Raw genomic sequence first — 15,120 nt, 5'->3', positions numbered from 1 at the left:
TCGGGAGGCTGAGGCAGGACTGCTGGGAGTTCAAGCTCAGGCTGGGCTACAAAGTGAGTTCGAGGCCAGCCTGAACTGCATAGTGAAACTCTGTCTCAAAAATAAACAAACAACAACGCCCCCCCCCCCCATGTATCTGGTCTGTTTCACTGCACTGTAAGCCACTGGATGGTACAGGCTTCAATATTCATCACTGTGTGGCTTATGCTTACCTGAAAGTCTGGTGTATCACAGGTGCTCACGGTTGTTCAGGGACCACAGCAATGAAAGAAGGGCAGTAGCTTGATGGAGGCCTGAATGTTGATTTGCCCTGCAGGCCTCCCAGCTTAGCCAGCAACAATCTGCAGCTTTGCTTCCTTTGCTCTGGAAAGGGATGTTTCCAGCTTTATGTGGAATGTGTTCCCAATGGGTCAACTGAGATATGTTATATTAATACATAGGCCAAATGGCCTGTGATGTGCAACACTCTCTGAGTCTGAAAAGCTCCAAAGAACCCACAGTAGCAAAGGTACCTGCTTGGGTTGAGTAAGTGAATTGAAGTATGATTCAATAATATTAATGTTCACAGTTAGTGATCACTGGTATTATGCTTGGTCTTTGAAAATTTCAGTTGTTTCATCTTTTCTCTTTAAGACTAACTTAGATCATCTTCTTCAGAGTTCTAATCTATCCTGGATGTTTTTAAGCTCTCTAACAAGTAAAGAAACCCTTCATTATTCATAAAGGATACTTTATAGTTCAATTAAGATAAATTTTAGGGTTTGCCGCATCACAGCAAATACAAATCAGAAACTTAATGATTTAAAAGTCTATAAATATATCGGGAGAAAACAAGCTGCATGCAAATATATAAACATGCAAAACAAGCCAACGACTTGTGCCACGACTTGTTTACAGTCATCAAAGAGCTAAGATTCCTCTGTAGGGATACAAAGGAACAAGTCCACACACCAGTCAAAATTGTGGGAAAGATACTGGCCTGTGGACGGGGCATCTAAAATGGCCACTTTGACATTGTGAGTAGAGATATGTTTAAGAAATGTTTACTTGAATTTGAGAAAGGCTGTGGAAACTAGCTTCTCTGAAAACATATGACATATGTAAATTTCCCTGCGGGCTCTTCCAGAGACTGAACGGCCAGAGGATTGGACAGATGTGTTCTCCTGGATGGCTGAAGTACTGTTTGAAACGTGTGACCCACAGCTTGAAAAAAACAGAATTTTTTATTGTAATGAATTTATGTAATTAAATTCTTGGGGCTAAAGATAATGTTGGTAGTGAGGTCCCTCTTGATTATAAGAACACTGAGTTTTTAAAATCTATTTTCATAACTTTCTAAAAATACACGCTGTACATGTGTTAGGGTGTTATGCTTTGTGCTTGTATGTCCCCCCAAAGCCTCATGCACTCATGGGGCGGGCCTCTTGAATTTATGATTGATTCATGGGTGTGAGTGCTACACCTGCCCTGGGGTGGGTAGTTTGCCTATAATGTAAACTCTTGATGTTCTTGTTGCTTTTGCTGTCTTCCGCAGCCATGAACTGTTTGCCCTCTGCCATGTGCCACCCTGCTTTGGAGCCAGCCAAGTATGGACTGAAACCTCCACAAACCGTGAGTTAAATAAACCTTTCCTTCCTTAATTTTGGGCATTGGGTATTTTGTCTCAGCAACGAGAGACAAGTAACCAAGACATAGGGCTTTCCAAATTCCTGTTTAAGACACAGTACATTCTAAAGGCTACCAGATGACTAGCAACATAACAATTTTACTGAGCTTTTTCTCACTAGTTTAGATTGAATTTTTTTTGTAGCAGGAATTGAACTCAGGACCTTGACCTTGCCAGGCAGGCACTTGTGCCATTGAGCTGTATCCCCGGCCTGCTTCTTCTCACTCGTATAAACAGTCTGGTTGAGGTATTGCTTACTATCTCCCGCATATTCTAGAACATTCCTACAAACCCCTTCACTCAGGGGAACCATCTGTTAAATAAACATTCACCCTGGAAATGGAGAAAACAAGCTTTATTATAATGATTTGAGATTTTGTGCATGGTAAAGATATACACATGAATCTTGTTTCTCCTATGTTTCAAGACAGAATTAAAGTTTTATTGTAGACTAAAGCATCCAAAATACTGTGGTACGTATGTAGCTACGAACATACAAACACTTTGATGCACAGCATTCATTCTCTTCTTTAAATAGGCAGTCAGCATTTTGATTCATAAAAGAACAAACGATGAGAATATATCAGTATCAGTGTCAGAGAGCACAAGACCTAGTGTTCTATACACAAAATGTATGAAACAAACCTAGAAAGATGGAATGTAAAAATCTAAAAAGGAAACGAACAAAGCAAAAAATGCTCATAATCATACAGAATATCCAAAGTTATAGAACTGAGAGTGACATAAAGAATTCTACTACAAGAATACACTCTGACGATGACAGAACATTCCAATGTCATAAAGCAAAAGCAATTGAGTTTAAGGCTGTGTTGCTTTCAAAAATTAGTGGAAGTGCTGTACATTCATTGGAACAACAGCCAATTTATTAATCTAACCTAGAATATTAGTTAATAGCTTTCATACAGTCTCCACAAACAGACCACACAATCACTGCCACACAATTCATCTTTAAAAGTTTTTAAGCTTAGCATCATGATTTGTAGCTTTCTGTCATTTAAAACAAAACAAAAAATTATTTATTTATATCAAACAAATCTTTAATGGGCACTTAAGTTTCCTTTATGGCAATACTAGATTCCTAGTTATCAAAAATATTAAAATAATTGTAAAGTTTAAAACCCTGCAACGTTCACAGAAAGCGATAGTATTACTTTTTCTGTTTTAAGCGGAATTCGATAAGGTTTGGGTCCAATAGTTTCTATTTCCTCTTCTCTGGCAATGCCTTGTTTTTTGATTCTTCAACTAAACACTCCTCCCTTTTCATCAGCTGGTTAATAGAAAGGAATAGAGCTCAAATGTAGAAAAACATTTTTCTCATTTGAAGTAATTCGCAAGCTTATTTGACATTGACTTGCTAGTTCCTCAAAATGACCCAGAAGATACTACTACCAAAGCATTTGTACCCCTCCTTCAGTGGAAGGACTCCTTGATCCTTGCTAGTGTACTGCTATTCCAGTTCATTCCATGTGAGGACATACCCTGTATTTAGTAGTGGAACCAAGTGTGCAATAGTTGCAAGGATCTAGAGTTACTTATTAGCTTCAATCTAGTCACAGTCTAAATGAAAATAAGGAAATTTGGGGACTTGTTTAGTTATAGGGACTAAAGTTTCACCAAAATACTACATACCGTTAAAAAAATGGCCAAGAGTCATGAAGGCTTTTTGTTCATGTGTTTCTTTCTGGACAGTCACGTGACTCCCTACCTTCCCATGGCCAGCAGGGGAGGTTTGTGACGGGACAGAATACTTGTTACTGACCTTTAAATTCTAACTGGCAATATTTTGCCAGAAGTGCCCAGGAGAAATCTGAATGAGTACTTTTCAGCGCTACTTATCATGAATATATGACAGGTTCTATACACTTGACAAAGAAATCAAACAATACTGGTAGCCCAGAAAAAAGTCACTTATTTTAATATCCTTCTCAGTTTACCAGAAACCATTTTATAGAATGGGACAAAACTTCACCTAAATCTTGTCTATTTGTATCTTATAAGCAGCACTTTCCTCAAAAATATGCTTACCAAGAAATACAGTAAACGCACGTATGTATTCACGTGGGAAATGTTATCTATACCATACATAATTATATATGTTTTGGGAAAAAAATATAGTATTTCCTGGAGTGCCCATAGCATGTGTTTTAATAAGAGAGAGTGGAACAGATCAAAGTCAACCTATCCTTGTATTCCAATTTATAACATGTAAACATGTAAAATAGCTTTTTGTTCAACCTATTACTGAGCTATCTAGACTGATATGATATAATGGCTGATTAGTTTATAAGTTAATTTTTAAGTTCACAGACATTTTGATGTTGAAAAAAAGCCTCTTTAGGTAAACTAGTTTTAAAATCAAGGGCTAAGAATATAGCTCAGTGAGTAGAGCGCTTGCCTGGCACATATGGAGATCTAGGTTCAATCTCTAGTACCAAAGAAAAAGAAAAAAGTCTGTGAGACTCTACATAGAAATGCATTTTTATTCATGAAAATACACTAAAATTAATCTAACCAGTTTAAAATTGTTTCCTTTTAAATAGTCCAAGAATTATCAAGGACCTACCCTATCTTTCAGGTAGGATATTAGTAAGTTGCAAAATGAAATTTCTTCCCCAGAGAGTAAAGTCCAAGGGGACAAGAATTTTTGTCTGTTTATCCATCATTCTATTTCCACTACCTGGAAGTGTGATGGATATTTAAGTTCAAAGACTTGGTCTACAGGTATAGCTCTGTGGTTGAGTTCATGCTTAGCATGTATGAACGGCCCTGGGTCCAATCACTGCCATTGAAGGAGAAAAAATAAATTCAAAGACTTGTTTCACTAACCTTAGGAAACCGTATCTTAGTTTAAATTATAAAAATTAGAATTGGTAAATTTTATGACTTTATCACCGACAGGCTTGAATATTTTAAAGTCTACATAAATCAAAAAATTACTAAACCTAAATGTTAATCTTCCTGAAAAGAATTTTTCAGGTCTTGATTTGGGCATCATAAATTTAACAGAGAACTGGAAGTAGCTAGACTTCCCTTGTAAATTTTAAAAAGTTCTACACAGAGAATGACTGCATTTTAAATTAATAAGCAATAAACATCACATTCATATACTAATAGGTACAGGAAATGCTTTCTTATAGTACAGTTCTAAGGTGCTTTCACTGAAAAAGATCCCAAGTCATTATTGAAAATATCAAACACAACAATGCATTTGGTAGAACTGAGTAGAAAATTAAACAGTGGAAATAGACCGAATCTTATTGTATAGTATCAGTGACAGGTGAACAACTGACCAAATTGCTCTTAACAGTTCTCAAAATACATTTATACTAGTTTAACTTAAATGTATTTCAACTTTTCATCTTTTTTTTCTTCTCTCCTTTGTTTTCTTCCTTCAAAAGCACAGAAAGCCATTTTATGCCACCGTCATTGTTCCCGGAAAATGGGCAAAAAAATCAAACCTGCCTTAGGGCTTGCCCCGTGAGGACAGGTGTAAGCTTCATTGGTAAAGGAATGGGCTAGATAATGCTTCTGTCTTTCAGCGTGCTGCCTATTTCAATACACCAAAGATTCAGCTATATATGTACGTATATATTATACATTCTATCTTACCCTAATCATGTATACATAGTCCCTTAATGCCTCTACTATTCATTAAACAATGATAAATAACCGTAACATGCCCTTACCTGTAATGCTCTTGAGATAACAGAACTTTGGTAACACTTGTTCTCTAAGGGGAAATCATTAATCAATCACATGCCTTTGGTTGACACCATCAGTCCTCCAAAGGGCTCCTTATGGCTCTCTGTCCTAGGATACTGGTGTCCTACTACATGTGCTGACATTCTGCAGGAGGTAAAGCTTTAGCTTTCATGAAGTGGGAGAAGAAAGACACGTGAACACATGGCACATCAAATGGGCTTTTTCTCAGTAACATTCCAGTACGTTAATCCGGAGCTTTTCATCCAACACAAGGTAGCATTGCTTTTGTAATATAATTTTCAAAGCATCAGGAATTTCAGGTTTCCCTGAAAATGGACTTTGTTTCCTGATAATAAGGTGAACAGGAAAGAGGTGAAAAGAACAAACAAAGAGATCTTTGATCTAACCCTGAAAGGTTAGGAAATTTGCATTGATTCTTAAATGCTCAACTTGAGAGGCCCGCTGATCAGAGCTAAAAGGATTTTGCAAGACAGCCTTAAAGTAATTCCTATGCAGTCACTGATAACCCAAAAATGTCACAAGAGTAATACGTACTGCAAAAATGAGGTTAGAAGATTCCCTGGGTCTTGTGACCTAGGTTTAAAAAAGTATATAACCACAACAGATTTTGTTTTTGGAAGCTCTGCACAAAGGTGCCCATTCACAGGATTAACAAGTATCTTTACATATGCTAGGCCTTTTTTTTTACTGTTTGTTTTGCAAAATTAGTTGAACTACATAAATCCCTGTCCTATAAGCCATAGTTCACAGGTGTAAAACTTCGCAGCTTTCAGAGATTCAGAAGAGATGTTTTTTGTTTGTTTGTTTGTTTAAATCCTAAAGATGAATTCTGGAAACTGGATAAGCAGTTTTTAAATAAATTGCTACATTCAGAAATAACCTTGGAAAGTTCACCGAAGATTCCTTCTAGCATGAAAAGTCTGGTTCATAATCTGGTCCCACGTCAAGAAATCCATTCCAGTTTATAGTGCAAGACCTTTAGAAGGGGTGTCCAGCTGGAGGCTGTTACTGTAAGTATCGGTAGACTTTGAAACAGTGATTTCCAGAGTCTGCAACCACCACATGACCATCTGAAGTGAGGGCCAGGCCCTGGGGGCCATAGAGTGGATCAGCAGATGTGTTAATGTAGGACAAAAATGATCCGCTCCCATCAAAAACCTGTAAAAGTATGAAGTCAGAATATAATAGAAGTAGTTTTGTAATATGTTGAAACGTGTTAGAAACCCACGATGCCAATATTTTTCATTTAACAGCATGTAAGTAACGCCCTAGGTTTGCTCAGGCTGTGGTCATATACGCAACCCTTCTCTCTACCTCCACTTCCTTGGCTTCCTCACCTCTAGTTCCGGTGTGGAGTCACCGACACAGAACGCGCCTGCGCTGCCGGGTCGCACTCTTTCCTACAGTGGCCACACGGGGCCTGGGTGAGCACGGCCCTGGATGGTGCCCGGAGAATGAATGCCCTTTAGTTTTCATGCTGAGCCTTCTTTTCCTTCTAGCCTCACCCTCCTTTCATGCCCAATTTTATGGGAGAAAAAGCAGCAGCTGGAGCACGGGAGAGTGACCCTGAATCATAATGTGCAATGACAAAATCGAGATTTCTTGTTCCACTTTTAGATAAAAAGTTGTAAGAAGTCCATGGCTCAACATGTGTGTTTGGAGACGAAATGGTCTCCTTTTGGTCTGTCAGCTTCTACTATGATGAACTAAGTGGGCAGTTCCAGGACCGTACACTTCTCCTGCTTCATAAGGCTCGGCTGTTTTCGTCTGACCCTTTTGTTGGCCTGCGTGGCGTTTTACAGGCAACATCACCAGGTAGGTCGTATGCGGTCATGGCTTAGCAGCTGTGGTCCTCTGTGGACCTGCTTTTGAACTTAGCTCCCTGCCTGGCTTCTGGCTTCTCACAACATCAGACCCTTGAAATCTCCTCGGGAGACATAGAATTCTTTTAACGAACGTGTCTGTTGGGATAAGTAAACAAGGTAAATACGGTGGTGAAATCAAAGCCTTTTGGGCTGCATCTGTAGCTTCAGATCTCCTGCTGAGAAGCAGCAGTCTCCATCTGACTTAAGTGGGGGAGTGCTGCTGCCCTCACAGAGACACTGAATGCCCCCAGATTTAGCCTGTGCCCTGCGGTTCCCTGGTGCATAGAGGGAAAGGGTGCAACTGCTAAGTGCGTGGTTGCATCCATGCAGGTGTGAGCATACAGAAACGGGAGTGAAGAGTCCTTCTTCCATCTGGGGATTTAAAAGACCTGCTCTCCATATAAAGTATAAATCTTCAACGGGTGGGGAGTGCTGGGGGCTGAACCCAGGGTCTTCACACGGAGCTACATCCCCGGCCCTTCTGATTCTTTATTTTGAGACAAGGTCTTGCTAACTCACTAAGGTGCCCAGGCTGGGCTCAAAGTTGTGATTCTCCTGCCTCAGTCTCCCAGAGTGCTGGGTCACAGGTGTGCACCATCACTCGTGGCTGTGTAAAATTGAAACATTCACGCAGCAAGGATCCCTGTGGCAGCCTGGCAAAGCCTACAGATCCCATCTCAGAATTGCACTGTAATGCTTCTCCCCACCCTAGAATGCAACCAATTTTATTATTTTTAATATTCAACCAGAATCCCAAATGCCATCCATGATACCATTATTCCTAAATGATGAAAACAAATTCATCATCACCTTATTAGTTCTTTTTTTTTTTTTTTTTTTTTTTTTTGGTTTTTCTCCGGTACCGGGAACCGAACTCACGACCTTGCGCTTGCCAGGCAGGCGCTTTTGCCGCTGAGCTAAATCCCCAGCCCCAACCTTATTAGTTCTTAATTAACTGTTTATTTTGAGGTAATTACAGATTTGCAGGAAGTTGCAAAGGTGATGGAGGTCCTCTTACCCTTCACTCAGTCTGACCCGCTGGTTACACCTTCTACAATGACACTGCCACACAAAACCCCACACATTAACTTTGGAGATATGTAAGGACAGCAGTCACTTTATTGCACGTGTGTATCTGTGCAACTGTCCTCATCTCACAGCCGACAGACACATTGTCACGAAGCCCCCGCTCTTGCTAATCCGTGATGGTCACACCTGTTCCCCCATACTCCCTCCTCCCATAACCTTTGCTACCCAATACAAACTATCTTCCTTCTCTATAATTTTGTTACTTTGACAGCATCACCTAAATGGAATCATAGGGTACGAGACCTTTTCAAAGTGGCTGATTCCACTCAGCAGAATGCCCTGAGATGCACCCAACTTAGTAAGTGTATCACCAGTCTATTTCTTTTAAGTGCTGCGTAGTTAACAGTATGGAAACACTACACTTTATTTAGCCATAAACCAGTTGCTGGCAAGGTTGACTGCTTTCAGGTTTTGGCTGTGACAAATACATCTACAAATAATAATATACTGCTTCCATGTGGGCACAAATTTTCCTATCTCTATCATAAATGCCCAGGACTATAATTGCTAGGTTGTAAGGTTGCAATGTTTACTTTTTTATTTTATTTTATTTATTTATTTTTAATGTTTACTTTTTTAAGAAACTCCCAAACTGCAGTATTTTCAAGGCTGGCTTACTGTTTTATTCCTACTAGCAATATATGGCAGACTTAGTTTCTCTAAGTGCTCACAAGTATTTGGTATTATAAATGTTTTTAATTTTAGCTATTTAAACAAGCACGCAGTAGGAGCTCATCATGGTCTTTAATCTGTGCTTTCCTAATGCCTAATGATATTGAGCACTTTTTCATGTATATATCTCTCCTCTTCATATTTCTTGTTCATTTTCTAATTGGATTGTTTGGTTTTCATACTGTTGAGTTCTGAGAGTCTTTACATATCGTAGGCAAATCTTTGGTCACAAATGTAGCTTGTAAATATTTTCTCCCAGTCTGTTGTCTATATTTTTATCTTAATGGAGTCTTTCACAGAACAAATTTTGATGAAATCCAATTTATTAATTTCTCTCTTTTTGGGATATAGTTCTGGTATCATGCCACAAAATCTCTTCACCAAGCCCTAGGTCCCAAAGGTTTTCCTCTTAAAATCTTTTAAAAGCTTATCTTTCACAGCATTATCTCCTAAAAGTCTTTTAGTTTTACATTTAAACCTGTGTGATCCATTTTGAGATCATTTTTTGAATAAGGTGAGATTTTACTTTTCCTTAGTGGTTAATAATTACTGTAATTTTGTAGTGTAATGGGCATAAATGATAGCTTGGGATGTCTGCAACAACTGTAATCTGATATAAAATTTCTGTGGTTTTTCTTGGTGACAAAGTCATAGTCTGCGGTTGTTACCTATGTTCATAATTATGAGAAGTCATAATTTTCAGTTATATATTAGCAGAGATAGCAACAGATCCTAATTCCATCCACAAACCCTTGAGAGTCTGTGTGATCCATGTTAAAAGAAAACCTAAATTAGAGGGTTTTCTCCTGGTAATACATTGCTTTTGTCTACTCCATCTCCATAGTTTGGTTTTGTTGGTGAGATTTTCTATGGCCTTATGATCTACCCAACAGAGAAGGGAAAACATCCTAGCTTGGGAAACAGCCAATTCTTCACCTTTAACAAATACTACTCACCATCTAACCACATTCACTAGCATTTAAATATACCTGGATCCTGCTGTTTCCCCAGTCCGCCACAATGATGTTCCCATTGGAATCCACTGCTACGCCTGTTGGTGCATTAAACTGCCCGTTGCCTTCCCCATTGGAGCCAAACTTCAACATAAACTCTCCTTCCTGATTAAATACCTGTAAGAAATATTTTAAGATCGTTCAAAGTTACAATAGTTGACCCAAATTTACATATTAAAAAAAATCTGAATAGGTGATTTATAGGAAGAGTTGTGATTTTTTGTTCTGCTTTGTGTTTTTCTTTTTTTTTTTCTTTTGGTTTTTCTCCGGTACCGGGAACCGAACTCACGACCTTGCACTTGCCAGGCAGGCGCTTTGCCACTGAGCTAAATCCCCAGCCCCTTGCTTTGTGTTTTTCGAGATAGGGTCTCGCTGTATAGTTCAGGCTACCCATGAATTCACTATGTAGCCCAGGTTGGCCTCGAACTTGTGGCAATCCTCCTGGCTCCGCTTCCCAAGTGCTGGGATTACAGGCATGCACCACCACACCAAGCAAGAGTTCTGATTTAAAACACTCTGATAGAAAAGAAGAAACATCTACAAACCAGATCCCCATATCACTTAATGGTTCCCCAGTTTGCTATATATAAATATGATTTATCAGTTGTTAAAATCACTCGTTTTTCTATAGTTTATATCTAGTTAGTAAATACTTTGTGAAAAATATTTTTGGTATGAACCATAAAAGACTACAAATATAAGGCAGTATGAGTAAGGCTATAATTTTCAACATTATTCTTTCTACCGTTAAATAAATAGCTAAATTTTAAGAATGAACATTACATTTCTAATAGGATGGATGGTCATTCAGTGTGGATCTAATAATAGTAGGAATTTCTTGTTAAGCTAGATATTCAGAATTTACTATCATTTTACTACATCACCGTAACACAGAAAGGAAGCTGGATTTTATGTTCACAACAGGGAAAATTCAGTGTGTGTGTTTGTGAGAGAGATGAATAAATAGAGGACTTTTAAAATAAATTCTCAGGGGGCTGGGGATTTAGCTCAGCAGCAAAGCACCTGCCTGGCAAGCGCAAGGTCATGAGTTCGGTTCCCAGTACCGGAGAAAAAACAAAAAAATAAATAAATAAATAAATTCTCAGAAGGTAGTTTAGCTAAAATAGAGTTTATATAATTCTAAGGCTTTAATGAATAAATCTATGAAGGTTCTTAAAAGTAAAGGAGTAAATGAACTTGTAAACAAATTCTAATAGTAGCTGTGGTCAAGCAATGGGTTAGGGACCTCTTTGGTTCTTTAGAAAACAAGCCATGGTTTAAACTTTTTGAAATGGAGTGCCTGTAGCATGTGTTTAATAAGAGACGGTGGATTGTGAAAATTGAAAGAGTGGTTTTGGTTTAATCTGTTGAACAGCCACAGAAAACAGTATTAAGCTTCTGAAAAATCTGCCGCTACATTTAAGCCATCGGTTTTTAAAATTTAATTTTTAAGCCATCTTCAATCATACCAGTTTCTAATTTAGAAACTTAGGGTCATGTATTCTACTCAGTTCTCTGCCTCTTTGAAGTCTGTATGGCCATACTAACACCTGCATTTTAAAGCAGAAGCAGGGCTGGGAATTTAGCTCAGCGGCAAAGTGCCTGCCTGGCAAGCGCAAGGTCGTGAGTTCGGTTCCTGGTACCGGAGAAAAACAAAAACAACAACAACAAAAAAAATTAAAGCAGAAGCAAAATCGACTCTTTTGGCTTAACTCCCTTAAGTCCTGTATAACTATGCAAGTTATTTTCTCCCACACTAATTTCTCCATAAAAGAATTAAAAGTTAGCAACAACTAGTGTGTAATAAACTGTACCTTGACAGAGTGATTATGGAAATCTGTAACAATAATCTCATTGTTGCTATTTACGGCTGCAAAATGGGGACCTGCAATAAAGATGGAAAAAACATATGTGATGACTATAACAATAAAAATGATCATAACATAGCAAGTACTGTAACAAAAGCCAAACTTAATATATTAATAACTTAATATGTTAATTATATGTTAATTATTTAAGAACTAACAAAGAACCAGAGACCTGATCCTTGGCATATCATTCGGCCTGACCTCTGGCCCCAGAAAACTTGGATCCTGCCTATTCTACGCTAGGGACTGTCTCTTCTGACTTTTCCCAAGCTGGATTCTGAGCTGCCCTGATGGTGTGGAAAGAGCAGGAAGGCACCAGAATTGGTTGTCTGCACTACGGTCTGAAAGTCACACCTGCCAGTTCCTTTGAGTATACATTAGTCTTCTCAAGGATTCTCAGCTTCTACTGAGGAAAGATGTGGCAACTCTTAGCATTGGGAAAGAGCCTCCAATATGTAATTTTTTTTTCTAAAAAGTTGAGCAGAAAACCCATGCTCTGTCATTTCAGGTGACATTTAGGACCTGGCAGAACAAAGAACTGAAGGCAAAGCATAAAGAAATGAATGCAAATTAATGTTAAACACCCAAAGCATCATCACAAGAAGAAAATTAATGACCCGTGTGCAGCCTTTTCTTGCAGATGTGGAAACTGCTGTAAGCCTGTGAGTGCAAAGTGGCGCTCCAAAAAGAGAAGCAGAGAAGGAGAAGGCCCACCCTGCATGTATTCTGAACTCCTGTTCCCATAATAACCCAGAAAGGTGAAATGCATTTCCATGTCAATAACTCTGCTGCTCTGGGAAACAGAAGTTACTCCATTTTTCCTCAAACCTTTTTATTTAAAAAATGCATATTTTACTTAATACGCATTGAGTGCTGTTAAGTTATCACCAATAAAAACCACAGTTTTTATTGCGCAGTTTGACTTACTGCCAGCAGAGAAGCTGAGAAGCATCTGCCTAGCCATGCTTTTGCTGAGATGCCATCCCAGCATCCTTCCTTCCAGGGCCAGCCAGCGTGGGGGACTGGCGTCTTCAGCATGCTCCGGCCTCATGCACCCGTGAGCAGAGGAAGCATAAAAAAGGGGGTTTACATATTACCATCGAGTGTACCTGCAAACTGCCTGTCCCCATTTCCTCGGCTACCGAACTTGGTGACGATTTTCCCATTGGGCTGGAAGATGAACACGCAGCAGGCCTTGTTGTCCACCACAATTATGTGCCCGTTGCGGTCCACAGAGACTCCTTTGGGCCCCATCAGCTTTCCTGATCCAATTTTTGTCTGTTAGAAACAAGCACAGAGACTGAGTATAGACGCCAAGTTTAAAGCCCTTCAGACAGGAAGCTCCATGCTTCGTTCTATGGTTGTCAATTACTGAGATTCAGATTTGATTTCTTCAGAGCAGAGGGACACAAATGACCTTGAAAGGAAACACTGGCCTTTGTGGCAAGGAAATCTGTTGTATAAATTCGATTCTGGTGCTGCAACCTAGCCTAAACATCGAAGGGGCTACAACATAATGGCAGGTAAACAGGCGACAGATACTCTTTTTTAATTGTTTGAGACGGGGTCTTGCTATGGTGCCCAGGCTAGCTTTGAACTGGCGGCAATCCTCCTACCTCAGTTTCCCAAGTGCTGGGATTACAGGCGTGCACCACCACACCCAGCTAAGAACTGGCAAATAATCTTTCATGTGCATGGAGATCAAAAGAATTACTGGTACTCTGCTTATTACTACCTAATATTACGAAAACTAGTAGTTACTACTTAGGATGACTCAACCATGCAATACCAAATGGATAATTATCTAGAATCAAAAAAAAGAAAAAGAAAAGGCTTACCTCCATTCTATTATGTGAGCGCAACTAGGGCAGATCTAAAAGAACGTCTTACATGTTGAACCAAGGTTTCTTTTCCTTCCCGCTCCCACCTATCACTCCTGCTTGGGGTGTACAGTACCAGGCGCTACCAAGTGAAAGGACAATCACTGCATTTGGACTGACTGTGTGACCCCCATTGAAAATAGCAAGCAAAACTATTTTAGACCCTGTCTCTGGAACAGTTAAACGAGAGTATTTAACTGAACAAATAGGTCCTTGACTCTGAACAGAGAGATGTTTTAGAGCACAGCGGGGAGGGGGGCTACCATGTTTGTTCTGTATTTGTTCTGATCACAAAAGTTTCCCAGAATGGCTAGAAGATGCAAGCTAGGAGGGGAGAGTGAAAGGAGAAAAATTAAAGGAGTCAGAGAGCAATGAAATTGGATGAGTTGGATTAAAAGCAAAGAACCTGGATCACCTTTAACAGTATGCATTTCTTAGCACCTGTTTAATTTTACTGAGTGCCACCAAAGCAGAAAAATAAGACAAGACTCTCCTGGTATATAGTTATGATATCAACACTTAGAGGAACTCTCTCTACGTATGGAGTGTTTTCACTTGCTATCCTTTTACCGTTTGGGTTCTGATCAACACCTATCCTAAAAAAGGGTGTTGCTGAAACCATGCCACACCCTTTCTCCCCGTCCTCCAGGGGGTGTCAGTGTTCTTCAGTGTTCATTCCAGTCATTAGCAACAGTATTCTAACCCCAGGAATCAAGTTCTTCAAAGAGGATCTATTACAGACAAGACTACTGAACCAGAGAGTGTAAAACTCTTTAACTCAAGGAGTCCTTAGATTTCTCTCTTAGATGTCAGACTCTTGCCTTGGTACGTGGAACCTATGTCAGTGTTACCTCCTGAAGGACAGATCATGATTTTAAGAACAAATGGGCTGCCTCCGAACTAGATGAGCACTTTCAAGAGATCACTGAAAACTTCTGACTGCCTTCCCACTAGAGCTGTCACATTTGGGTAAAACTACAAATGCTCAAAGGAAAGGAAGGAAGTTAGAGATGCTGAAAGGAAATAGACCCTTATGCACACGTGACCCATACTGTTTATGGACCTGTCAATTTCTGTGGAACAAAAAGTTCAAGGGCCACTGAAGAACTGCACACAATATTATAGTATTAAAAATGACAACCTTTTACCCTCCCAGGTTAAAAAGTTACTGCCCCATACATGCTCTAATTTGTGGGTTAATAACTATATAAGTAACTTATCGCATAAAAACTATGAGGGGACCATAGAAGTCCAAAGACTTTAACAAGGAAAATGTCAATCATTTCAATCAGAGACCAATCATGCCATCTTTAGGATTCCAGG

At 39.3% G+C, this 15,120-nt stretch overlaps 1 protein-coding gene across 12 annotated transcripts in view; it reads right to left on the bottom strand.

The window, feature by feature from the left end:
• Positions 1-2,006: 2,006 nt before the first annotated feature.
• The window catches only part of Trim2 (tripartite motif containing 2), a 174,542-nt gene continuing 161,428 nt past the window's right edge, over positions 2,007-15,120 (bottom strand). For all 12 annotated transcript variants that reach the window (XM_005400920.2, XM_005400914.2, XM_005400916.2 and 9 more), the window contains 4 exons: positions 13,027-13,195; positions 11,864-11,934; positions 10,026-10,166; positions 2,007-6,568 (listed from right to left, as the gene is read on the bottom strand). In XM_005400920.2, coding sequence (XP_005400977.1) covers positions 6,416-6,568; positions 10,026-10,166; positions 11,864-11,934; positions 13,027-13,195 — 534 coding nt within the window. In that variant the 3' untranslated portion in view covers positions 2,007-6,415. The remainder of the gene's footprint in view (positions 6,569-10,025; positions 10,167-11,863; positions 11,935-13,026; positions 13,196-15,120) is intronic.

Source organism: Chinchilla lanigera, unplaced genomic scaffold, assembly GCF_000276665.1.
Source record: "Chinchilla lanigera isolate Chin_1 unplaced genomic scaffold, ChiLan1.0 scaffold00070, whole genome shotgun sequence".
Lineage (NCBI taxonomy): Eukaryota > Metazoa > Chordata > Mammalia > Rodentia > Chinchillidae > Chinchilla > Chinchilla lanigera.
This window is presented reverse-complemented; position numbering and strand designations above follow the sequence as displayed.